The sequence below is a fragment of the Cygnus olor genome, chromosome 9, assembly GCF_009769625.2.
Source record: "Cygnus olor isolate bCygOlo1 chromosome 9, bCygOlo1.pri.v2, whole genome shotgun sequence".
Classification (NCBI taxonomy): domain Eukaryota; kingdom Metazoa; phylum Chordata; class Aves; order Anseriformes; family Anatidae; genus Cygnus; species Cygnus olor.
The window spans coordinates 10,030,958-10,043,197 of NC_049177.1; the positions used below are offsets into that span (position 1 = coordinate 10,030,958).

The 12,240-nt window shown below is 38.1% G+C and overlaps 1 protein-coding gene across 14 annotated transcripts in view; it reads left to right on the forward strand.

Moving 5' to 3' along the window:
• The window catches only part of ARMC8 (armadillo repeat containing 8), a 64,070-nt gene extending 52,582 nt beyond the window's left edge, over positions 1–11,488 (forward strand). For all 14 annotated transcript variants that reach the window (XM_040567545.1, XM_040567550.1, XM_040567543.1 and 11 more), the window contains 7 exons: positions 1,878–1,970; positions 2,470–2,619; positions 4,473–4,568; positions 6,269–6,364; positions 6,830–6,902; positions 8,197–8,290; positions 9,099–11,488. In XM_040567545.1, coding sequence (XP_040423479.1) covers positions 1,878–1,970; positions 2,470–2,619; positions 4,473–4,568; positions 6,269–6,364; positions 6,830–6,902; positions 8,197–8,290; positions 9,099–9,132 — 636 coding nt within the window. In that variant the 3' untranslated portion in view covers positions 9,133–11,488. The remainder of the gene's footprint in view (positions 1–1,877; positions 1,971–2,469; positions 2,620–4,472; positions 4,569–6,268; positions 6,365–6,829; positions 6,903–8,196; positions 8,291–9,098) is intronic.
• Positions 11,489–12,240: the final 752 nt, after the last annotated feature.

Sequence of the window (12,240 nt, forward strand, 5' to 3'; positions counted from 1 at the left end):
TAGTTGTAAAACGTGATTATCTTAAAAATAAACAACACAAAACTCATGAGCAACAAGAAAACAAACTTCAATTGGTGATATGATCCACTGTCTTACAGAATTACTATTGTGATCTTGAAAATGCTGGCATAACTCAGTCTTGTGGTTTTTATTATTGTTGTTGACTGAAAGATACAGGGTATCTGGTCTTGAGTTTTGTAACTCATCTGTTTTTCATACAGATCACACATGCATATCAATACTTAATAAAATGGAACGATTTCCCAAGTCTGAAAAAGTTCTTACAGATAGCATTTGCAAGATTATGGTGTATGTGGGCTCCTGTTGAGCAGTTTGGATTACCTTGTTTTGATCAATTGATCTTGGTGGTTTTAGTCATCTCTGAGAAGACAGAAAATGAACTAAAACAGCACCAACCACAGCTCACTGGCCCGTGGGCTTTCTTGTTCATACTGCCAGTCACAGTCAGCTTAGTGTTTCTACTTCAAATTGCAGTGGAATACCGAATTTTCTATCGGGGCACATGGTTCATGTAAAATTATCATTGCTAAAACAAAATACTGCTTGTGCAAAATGAAGGAATTTTTAGAAATGTTAGATTTGAAAGCATCTGTAAACCATCTAATTTTTATTTGATGTATTGATTTTTTTTTCTCCATGATATTTTCAAAATTGTATGTAAACTAGTAGTCGCTTAAACAAAACTGAAGTGGATCTTTATTCTAACCCGCAAAAAAGCTTAGTCAAGAAACAATTTTGGAATGTCTCCCATCTGCTGAGCCTGTGGAGAATTCCCTAGCAGCCAGCCGACTACCGCGTCCATAGAGAAATCACGATTCCCTGGCAGCTCATTACAGTGCACAAGCACCTGGGACCAGGTGAACTTCGGCACACGTTGCTGGCTGGTTCTGTTACAGGCTGGCTGCTATTCAGAGACACAATCCTCTTCCTATAAAGTACAGCCTTTTCTATACACTTCTGATCAACTAAGGTCTTAAGCAGGGGGAAAACAAAACAAAACAAAAAAACAATTTCTCAAAAGCTCACATGATGTTGAATTATTCATTGCTTTTGAAACAGTAACTTTTGAAGCTTAGCACCTTATATGTTAAAGCCTCATATATCATTGGGTGCATCCTAAAAGGCATGATCCTAAAAGGCAAAAGCACATGAGCTCTTCAGGACTTAGATAAAACTAGTAATCTTCAAATTCAGTTCAGCTTGAAAGTAGTTCCAAATTCAACTATCATTACATTAATCAGTTTGAAAGAAAAGCTGTGTGTCTGTTTTTCTTGTCGCTTAGAGATGTGATACTACGAGGTTTTGAATTTTCATCTGATTGTTAGGAGCAGTCTATTTTTCTTTGTGCTAAAGTTTTTCTGTTGGATTTTAATTTGGTCTGATTACTAAACATGAAGTTTAAAGGTAAAGAAAGATATCAAATAGCTTTCATTGTCCATAAACTCTTTTAAACAGTTACATACGTCCTACCTGATACTCAGAAAATGTAATTGCTCAAGGAAGGCAGTGTTTTTAGAGAGCAGCCTCAAACTGAAAGCTGTTGGGGAAAACATTTGCTTATGTGACTGTGGCAGATAAATGGATGGTATCACAACAGTATGTGCGTGTGTACATGTATACAGATGCACATGAGAATAAGGCCATGTTGACATGAATTTTTCATAGAAACCTATCTTTTAATGCATATGAATTTAGGGCATGGCTTGGCCAGTTCATCAGAGTGGACTGAACATTCTGTAAACTGAAAAATAATAAAAAAAAAAATACAAGAAGTCTTGCTTATATTTAGTTTTGTATGTATGTCTAATTATTCTAAGTAGTGTTTTAATTGTTTTCTCCCCACCTGTTCATTTTAGCCTATTTTAGAATCAGGAGCCATAGAACTTCTATGTAGTTTAACACAGAGTGAAAATCTTGCCTTGCGAGTGAACGGCATTTGGGCTTTAATGGTAAGTAAAATACTGTTGAAATACTTCTTGGAATTGCATTTCTTAAAAAGGTTGTTAATGTGACCTAAAGAACTTCTGAGTTGTTGCTAAAAATAATATAAGTGAAATCTGGCTTGTCTTTCCACCTAATGAAAGAACGAAAACAATATCAGTCTGGAGTACTTCATCAGTTAGTGATAAAATAAAACCCTTTAGTTCTCCTACCACTTTGGTTGCTGTGATCAGTCAGGGAAACAGTCGAGCAGTGTCAGTCGTGTGCCGAAGACAAATAAATGCGGCTAATAACCAGGTCAACACAGTCAGTTGCTTACAAGAAGTGCATGGAAATTTAATTCACTGCATAACTATAAAGTCACTCATATGAGGACTTTATAGTTCTTCATAAGTTAAAACATTTTCAGGATTAGTTTAAAAAGGATATGCTTGCAGTTAATAGTCTACTAAGAGTGAAAAACCCAAGCTTAAGGTAAAAAAAAGGCAAAATTTCTGTCTCTTTCAGAATATGGCGTTTCAAGCAGAACAGAAGATCAAATCAGACATCTTACGAGGTCTGAGTACAGAGCAGTTATTCCAGTTACTTTCTGATTCTGATGTAAATGTTCTGATGAAAACTTTGGGACTGCTCAGGAATCTTCTTTCTACTCGCCCAGTAAGTAGAGCTGGAAACAGACTTTTTGACTGTTTGTACAGACGATATAAATTAACTCTTACTCTTTCTGTTAAAACGAAGATTTTGGCTGAGAATACAAGTTATGTTTCTGTTTGATTGCTATTTGATATATTGCTAGGCCTCTGCTTTGCATTTATCCAAGTACCTCTAAACAAATGTGTGAACCAGTGTCAGAAAAAGTTTGAAAGAATTCTATACATTCACTGGAACTTTGTAATTATCAATTACAGAGCTAGACAGTTACATTTAATGATCAATTCCGTTGCATTTAGCTTTCAGCAAAAACATTTTGCTGAAAGTGTAAATGCCTTTCTGTGAAACTTGCCGAGAACAGCAATAAGAGGGTTGCACTTGTGAATCTAAGTGTGGAGAGGTACTTATATTAAGAAGACCTGTGTTTCTTCTTTCTTGATACCTGAAATATGGCTTTTCTTACCCAACTAGATGGAGAGTACTGGCTTTTTGAATTTGACTGCAGGATTGTGCACTTAAAAAATACATATATTCATTTCACACACTGAAATAAAACGGTTTGAAAATGTAAGCCCATTAATTGTTTTTGATGGTAAGAAAGAGATATTTGTGGGGGAAAAGATACAATCCCCTGTAAAGAAAAAAGGGAAAACATGCAGCAAACATTTGGCAAGGCAAGGTTTTTGTGTGTGTGGGGGGGGAAACCGTGAAGCCTCCACTGTGTGTTTATTGCATACTGTTTCTACCACAAAAAGGTCACTGCAAAAAATCTGATATTTGTATTCAGTGAGTCTCAGTAAACTTCATAGAAAATTTGCTCTGTCTTAATGTGAAAATTTTAATGTGAAATGAAACAACCAGTCATTCATTAAATTGACCCTGAGCTCTGACAACAGTCTAGTTATCACGTTGGGTGTTCCTCAGCAGAAACTGTCCTAGTTTCACCTGCTGTTTGTAGCACACTTCAGAGCCAAAATCAACCATTATCATTCTATAACAAAAACTTCATCCAGAATAACTTATCTGGCAGCTTTTGAATCAAGTTTCATTACTAGCAATTTTAAGAAGTCCTACAGGAATCCCTATCTTTAAGAAATTCCATCTTTAAAAATTGTAGTGTATGTTATGTGTTGGTAATCTCTGGTGGCTGTTTGCTGTTGCTCCTGAGTTTTGTTGAGAGTTCATCCTGTAGATTTACTTGCACATTTTTCTATTATTCCTCAAGACTTATTACATTCTAGTATAGGTGTTTATAGTTCCTAAGAAAATGACCCTTTATCTGTAAGTCTGTAACCTTGAACCAGTTTTCCTAGACTACAAGTAATTTATGTGCCTTATCTTTCTGAATCCTTTAAGATATTTTAAATGTGGATATCATACCTGTACCTATACAATGTTTCAGTAAGTGTAGCAAAAGTTCCAAATGATTTAAAACAAACAAACAAACCCAACAACAACAAAATAAAAACAACTTTCTTACCTTCTTTGAGATCCTCCTGTTATAAGAGGGGGAGAGAAGGTGGTTCTTTCTGACTGCAACATCATACCGAGAGCTTGTGTCCCGCAGGATTTAGTCTTCAGACTGTGGCCTCTATACAAATGGGAAAATAGTGTTTTTCCTACAGGTTTCAGTGAAATCAGAACCAAGGCCTGTATCATGCCTTCTGAAACAAGACAAGGCTTCAAATGAAGAAAAGTATTACAAAGTTTTCCTGTTGTGATAGACTTGTGGGTTTGGGAGACCTCACTAGGAGCTAGGTTTTTTGTGCAGTTTTGGTACTCTGTAAGTAATTCAAGTAGGAATGCTACTTCTTTGTCTGGAAAGTTACACTGACTGTGTTTTATCATTGCTTTGGCAGCACATAGACCATATAATGAGCACTCATGGGAAGCAGATCATGCAAGCAGTCACCCTTATTCTGGAAGGGGAGCACAATATAGAAGTCAAAGAGCAGGTATCTTTTTTTGTTTCATGTTGTCATGGCAGAATACAATTTAAGAAACACCTAGAAATGCTTCGTGTTCCCAACATGTCGTTTTTGTTTGGGATTATGAAGTGCTGAGAGCATTTTACTGACATCTCTCAGTTTAAAAACTTTAGTACCTACAAGAACATTCCTCTTCAGAGCATGTTACAAACATGTTTGAGTTCCAGAATTTTTTTTTAAATTTGACAAACGGGGAACACTATACATGAAAGCAAAAGAATTAAATCTAAGGCAGTAGCATGGCAGCTAGGGGACGGGAGGAAGAAAGGAAGAGAGTAAATCCTTTATTTCCCGCTGAGGAAGGCTTCATGGTTATTTGCTTCTACAGCAGCCATTGGAACAGTCAATAATAAAGAATAGTGTCGTTGCTTGCCTTGCTGGCAGCAGTGTGTGTTCTGCTGGGAGATGTGGTATCCCAGCTGTGCTGGGTGCCTGGGGGAGCCAGCAGTGATTGGAGGAGAGGAAGCAGCAGCAAGGAAAACAAGCACGTTGCTGTAGCCCAGGAAAAGGTGGGGAGGGGCACTCTATGAAAAATTACAGCTTTAAGAAAAGCAACGTGCAAGAGGAAAGGGAGATGGCCAGTAGGGTAAAGCATCCCTGGTTTTATTATGGCAGCGTAAGGGGGCCAGCTTACAGGGATACTTGCTGTGGGGATGCTACACCAAAAGTAAGAGGATAGATGGACAGAATTATGCTGATTAACAGATATGAAAGACAAGATGGAAACGGGGCTCTCTCAAAGTCTTCCGGGGCATGTGGTGATGAATACTGGGGGCAGCGAGAAGCTATGGGAGATTCCAGAGGATTGCTTTGTCTTAGGATGGGTATTGGTAGCAAACAGCATGGCAAATAGCTGTAAAAACATAGCTAAATCCAGACGGTCTAAATCTCTGCTCAGTAAAGAATGGGCTGAAGGTAGAGGTCTTTGGCCTGATCATTCTCCGGTGCTCTCCCATAGTCATCCCTGCACATCCAGAAAACATGGCTGAGTTCTTCCACAGCTCTTTGGGGAAGAATTTGCAGAGCATCTCCCTATGCCTCCTGAAAACCAGTAAAGCTGCCTTTGCAGGTCTTAATGTGATATGCATGTAGTGCCAATGTGGGCTTAGTTGCTTCAAGGTTATTTTGTAGGATTGCTTCTATGATTTGCAAGAAATAACCAGATGCGTTTGTAGTTTACTTGTGTTACCTCTGCAGGTAAGATGTGTGGCTAGACTTGGAGGGGGTGGTATTATTACTCTGCTGGATCAGCAGGTAGACCTCTGTTTTTCCCTTTCCTGACCTGAAAAATTGGATGGATGGTCTTTTTTCCTAATTCTGATACAGAATAGACTGCTTTACTTTCCAGTGTATCTTATCTTTTCTATACACTGCATATTTCCCTGACAGACTTAAAATTTTACTAATTTAAATGAATTAATGAATGCAGCTTTTTATTTTCAAATGGCAATGACTTGTTTTTTGCCAGGGATGTTCAGCCTCAGCTGTTAATTTTTTGGCATTGGCCCCAAATGTAAGCAAACTGGAAACTTCAGATTAAAGATATTAAAACTAATTAAATGAATTGTTTGTTACAAGTTCAAAGCTGTCAGGAAAACTGTATAAATCATGAAATGTGATCTGCAGCCAAATAACTTACCAGTTTGTTTGTTTTTTTTTTGTTTCAGACATTATGTATACTTGCCAATATAGCAGATGGAACAACAGCAAAAGAACTGATTATGACCAATGACGACATCCTGCAGAAAATCAAATACTACATGGTATGGGGGAATTTCTCTTAAAGGTTTTATGTTGGTCTTTTGCCAGAATGAAAGATGGCACTTTACCATGTATTCATGTAAATTCTTATCCAGTATCATGCACTTAACATTCATGTACCCAGTTGCGTTTTAGAAACCATGGCATACAGCTCTATATGGCAGAGTGATACTGAAAGTCTGATTAAAAGGAAAATCCGGTAGTTATTTCTTGTAAGAATGTTTCAGTGACTTAAGCAATACCTTTAACAACTTTGCATTGAAAACGTTAAATGATCTTGAAAAAGGGGCATCTTGTAGACCTCTTAATAAGTATTTGGAAGGAATTGACTGAAAGCCACTGAAGTGCTGAAGGAAGTTATAGATAAGAATTTTATCCCAACTTCACTACCTAGTTTATTACAGAATGAATGTCAAAATGTAAATGTGAGAAATTCTAAATTTGAGTACTATTTTTTCTATATTTAGAGTCATTCAAATGCTAAACTTCAGCTTGCTGCCATGTTCTGTATATCTAATCTCATATGGAATGAAGAAGAAGGTAAGAAAGCCTCATTACTAATACATAGACAAGTTACTACCCTGATCAAAAGGCTAATGTAACATACTACTCAGTACTTGCAGTGCACAGCACAAAGGGAGATGTCATTATAGGTATAATATGGAAGAAGTGAGTGAGGTCAGGAGGATGTTGAGGAAAATCACAGAACCACAGATTCTGTGCAATTCGGTGTAAATTGTAGATTCTGTGTAAAATGTAGAGAGCTGTTCTGGGGCAGGAAGGGGAGGCACAGGAAGAGCATATCAATAAAGAGGAGCTGATGAGAGTCAGCAGGGGGAGGCTTCCATCTGCAGCACTTCTGTAAAACCTGAAAATTGGAGTGAAAGAGAAGCCTAGTGAGAGAGCTTCCAAGTCTAAGGAGGCAGTGGAAAGTTATCATTGGAGGGAGCAGGTTCACTGGAGGGGATAAATGGCAACTGATTAGAAAAGGGACTTGTTGGAAAGGAATTTCCCCCAGCATGGATAACTTAATGGGTTGGGCAGTGAGAGTCTGAAACCAGTAGAAGGACTTGTGGGTGAAACTGGAAGGAATGGAGAAGGCATTCAGTAAGAAGAGCCATGGCCTGGAACAATGGAAAGTAACCGGGAGGTAGCTGAAGGATGCTTCTGCACAAAAAAATGTGATTTTGTTGTGAGGAGTGGAGAGGGCAAATGGAGGCCTTCGTGTGGAACTGGAAGGAATGGCAAGGGAAGGGTGGGTGGGAGTTTGTGTGCTTTGAGAAATGGAGCCAGGAGGAGGACTTTGTTAGATGGATGATTTACAGATCTTCAAATTGACCATGCTGCTCTTCAACAAAGAAATCGGTGTCTCTAGGGTATCTTTTTCCTACTCCTATTCCACATCTCTCAGGTGACAGAACTTTATTCAGCATGTGACACTTAGTTATGCTCCTGGTGGTTTTCTGCTCGCAGGCATTCCACAGTGCTACAACTCAGACTCAGAAATATACCTCCAGTTAAGTGTTCTCTGCATCCAAATCTGAGAGATGAGAGTAAAGAAGCTTGACTTCAATTGCTTGCTTTAGGATCAAATGTGTTCAGGTTTTTGCCTTCAAAAATTTCTTCTCTTTACACTCATGCACGCTAAAATACAAAAAAGAAACTAGAGCTCTCTTTTGAAGTAGCCACAGCTGGGGGAGTTTTTCATTCCTGTGTTTTAGCTGAACTATGTTCCATAGCCCCTTCTTAGGCTGTTTTCTGCTGCCACTCCTTTCTTCTGTTCTGCATACATTATTTTCGGTGGTATTCCCAACAATGTGATTTATTGTTGTAGGTTCACAAGAGCGCCAAGATAAACTACGAGACATGGGAATAGTAGATATTCTACATAAATTGAGTCAGTCATCAGATCCAAATCTGTGTGACAAGTAAGTATAAAAAAAAAAAAATCCAGAAACAAGATTAGATGGAAATCTTTGTTTTTAATTACGTTATCTTCTTCTGGGTTGCTGAGTTGGATTGGATCTTGGAAAGGCCAGTCAAAGGCATGATAGCGTGGTTGGGAGGTGTTGGGTAAAAGGAACAGCAAAACACTTCAGGGTGTAGTAGACACTGAATTAGCTGAAATACTGATGAAACTGCAACCATAGATTTTTGGGAGGTATTCTTAAAAAATTTTGTGCAATGTTAGGTCACATCTATTGCAATCCTACGCTGACTGCTGCTTTCCTACCTCTCACCTCCATTGTATGTTTTTAGTAGGGACAGTCTGACTAACTTGCCTCTAATGTGTTCTGAGTTACTGATTGTAGCATTGGATTTCTCAGCTAAAGGACCTGCTTTTCATGGTGCATCTGTATTACAGAAGAAGAATTGCTTTTTACCAACTGAAGGGAGATTTTGTTATGTTTAAAAGAGTCTGTTGATAACAAAGTTCAATATGCTTCTTAATTCCCACCATACTGGCCAGTTGCTAAGACTATGCTGAACATCTAATATTCTTGATAAGATCATCTTATTCTTAAGTGCAGGGTGGATTCCTTAGTTACAGCCCACGCCGAACATTTCTGCACCAGAAACTAGATTCTTCCAAACTGAAGGAACCAGCTGCTTGGCTTCCTTTCACCTCACTAATTCATCCTTCCTCTTTTACTGGCATAACTCATAGTTTTGGACAGAAAGTTGTTGACGATAAAGCCGAACCCCAACTTTTAACAGGTTGTTCTTCTCTTGCAGGGCGAAGACAGCACTCCAGCAGTATCTTGCATGATCAAAGACTAATTGAATCTATGGACACCCCTCATGTCTACTTAAGGAATAGCAGGAGATATTCCTGACTCCTTATATTTGCACAAGTCACCTTGGGCTGCATTTTTCTCAGGTGCAGGGAGCTGCTTTGCAGAAACAGTTTAAATGATCAGGTCTCCAGTGCACTTGAGAATTTTTTTTGAGGTAGTTTCTTTACTCAGAGGACTCTTGGGGGGTTGTTTTGTTCTTTTGTTTTTTGTTTTTTTTCCTGAGCTACCTGGACTTTCGAATAGAACAATCAGTCGTCATTTTCCTTTTGGGCCTACAATTTTCTGCTTTTGCTGCAGCCTGCGTGTGTGTGGGTGTGTTTGAGTGTGTGCGTGTGCTTGGATGAATGTGCGTGGGTGTGATACCTCAATTTTGTTTTTCCTTTTTTGTGTGAAAATCTTTTTCTACAGGTTTTCAAGGGTTGACCATTGTTTGCTGTACGAATACTTCAGTGAATTATATACAGTTTGAATGAAATGTTATTTAAAAAAAAAAACTGTTGTATCCCATAAAGTTTATTTTGAATTTTGAACAGATGAATGTTTTTAAGTAAAATATATGCATTTCTGAACTTCAGCTTAACTTAAATTATACTTCCTTTCTAAAGAGGAAAATAGAGGGAGACAGTAGACCCCAAATTATAAGCAGCACGTTCTGTACTGACAAGATCCAAGAGTTAGCATTTTGCTGTCATACAAGGTCACTTGGTACTGATGACATACTCAAATCAACGGAATGGGTCAGCTGGATTGTTTTAGGTTCCTGTACATTTTTTAGAAGGCTCATACTTTAAAGTTAGCATGACTGACTTTTCTGGAAAGGAACAGGTTGCTGCAATATCAGCATGCATAAGCTATTGCTTTAGAAGCTAAGAATTTGCTCGGATAATTGCTGAAGGGTTAGCTTATTTCACTGGTGATAAGTATTTGCTGATCACTGATATCAATAGAGTGAGCAGCATCTTGCAAAAGCTACACTTTCAAGAGACCAGAAGAAGCTGGCAAGCAGTGATTAAGGGATTGCTTTTGTTTTGCATCCTTTGCCTCCAGACATAGTTAAGTGACTTACAAATTATTTCCATTAACAGGTGCATTAAGTTAGGGAAAGGAATGGAAAAAATACTATTTTTTTTCTTTTTACTCAGTCACGTTGCTATAAATTTTGTGTATATATGCAGATATACACACTTGCATGGATTTGGATACCTGGATTATAAGCAAGGGGATTTTACTACATTCAGAAGCTAGATTGTCCATAAGTTGCTGAAATTGTGCCTGTAAGTGTGGAGAAAAATTGTGCGTACAAATGAAGAAGACAGTGTAAGGTTAGGCTGGAACGCAAGACCCACCCAGTGGCGGCAGGAGTCAAATATGCATAGAAACAAATGAGAGCAACAAGGAGCTCTCCTTCTTGCAGTTTCAGGGTTCTTGCTTTCTTCCCGTGTCTACTTCTGATTTCAGTTTAGACTATAGTTTTGATAGTCAGAATCTCCAAACACTATATTTATGTAGCACTAACAGGCACACTAAAGATTGCAGTCTATGTCTTAAACCAAATCTTTCTCGTGTTACATTGAGCTTCAGGAAGGCTGCAGCAAGAAGAGAGGTCTGTAACTTTGCTAACCAATTTTGATAAGTATCTTAATCTTTAATCCTAATCAGAAGGTCAAATTGTGATAGCCTTACTTTTTTTCCGAGGTAACTACTTGTGTCAGAAAACGTGACCACAGTTTGGTCTGGAATTTGAATGTGCTATTTATCAGATAACTTACCACATGATTGCAGAGGAGATATATACATTTCATGTGATTTCTTCCACTCTCGAAAGACAAATAAAAGCAAGCACCTGACACTTTTTCCCCAGGCATTGCAGTAAGTGACTGGCAGTTTTTTAATGTCCTTCTGCAAATTTTTTGTGATGGACTTTGGGGGCTGAACAAAAAGAAAAGTGAAAATATGTGAGAACTTGATAGATATCAGTACCTCAGAAGTGAAGTCTAATTTATAAAAATCAATCACATTTTTTTTGCTTGAACTCGAAGAAAGTTCTGAGGCAGGTATTACAAATGTAAAACTTTAGTGTGCATCTGGCTTCTAAATTCACATTCCTGCTATGTACATTTAGGAGCTCAAGTTCTTACATATCTCTTTTTCCCCTCCTCCTCCATTCACGTTTCTAAAAACAAATCTAAGTTTGATGCTATAAAACTTCGGTGCCTAAAAGTGTTCAGAAAAAAGGTGAGTAAAGTATCTATGTACATCTTTGAGGTTGTTTCCTAAAATTCTACCAGAAAAGCTTAAAAAAAAAAAAGTAAAAATAATAAAAATGCTCAGACAATCTCGTTGCTGCATGAGAACAGTTGACATTTTCCACAGGTGTGAAGTTGATAGGACAAACTGTTGGATGAGAACATTTTTACATTCAGTTAAGCTTTGTGAATAATTTTTGATGTTGCTATAGGTATGTACAAAAAGAAGAAAATGAATACTGTAAATAAAAAGAACTTTACCAGAACATCTAGGTTTTTCTGAACTTCATGGAAAAATCTGAGCTTTCTGTGCAATCTTCTCCACAGCCTCGTAGTTGCTAGCCTGAGACTTACAATGGGAGCAAACTTGTTGGCCAGATGTTTACCTGCTTTGTTTGGGCGGCGGCATCTTGTGAGTTACAGAGTTGCTTGCATCACCAAAACAAGTAGAGCTCGTCTGAACAGGATACACATCCTCAGATTTCTGGCATCCTTGTGCCATCTCTCTTCTAGAAAACCTATCGTAACTAATTTTGACAAGTATGTTCAATCTTTATATCTGTTCAGAGGGTCCAGTGATGATGGTCAATCTGTGAACGTGTGTCAAAAAGCACAGTTTTGCATGGAGTTTGGCATGCTAGTTATCCGACAACTGGTAGACTTGGTTGTACCTCACCACCCCCAGCTTATTTGGAGCAGTCTCTCCCACTCAGTCAAATGACATTGAAAATTTGCCTGTTGTTCCTGTCACAGATTCACATCATGGTACTGAGAGAAGCTATGTGATGTGCTCAAAAGCATCTTGTGTCAGTATGTTTTTAAGGCAAGCATCTC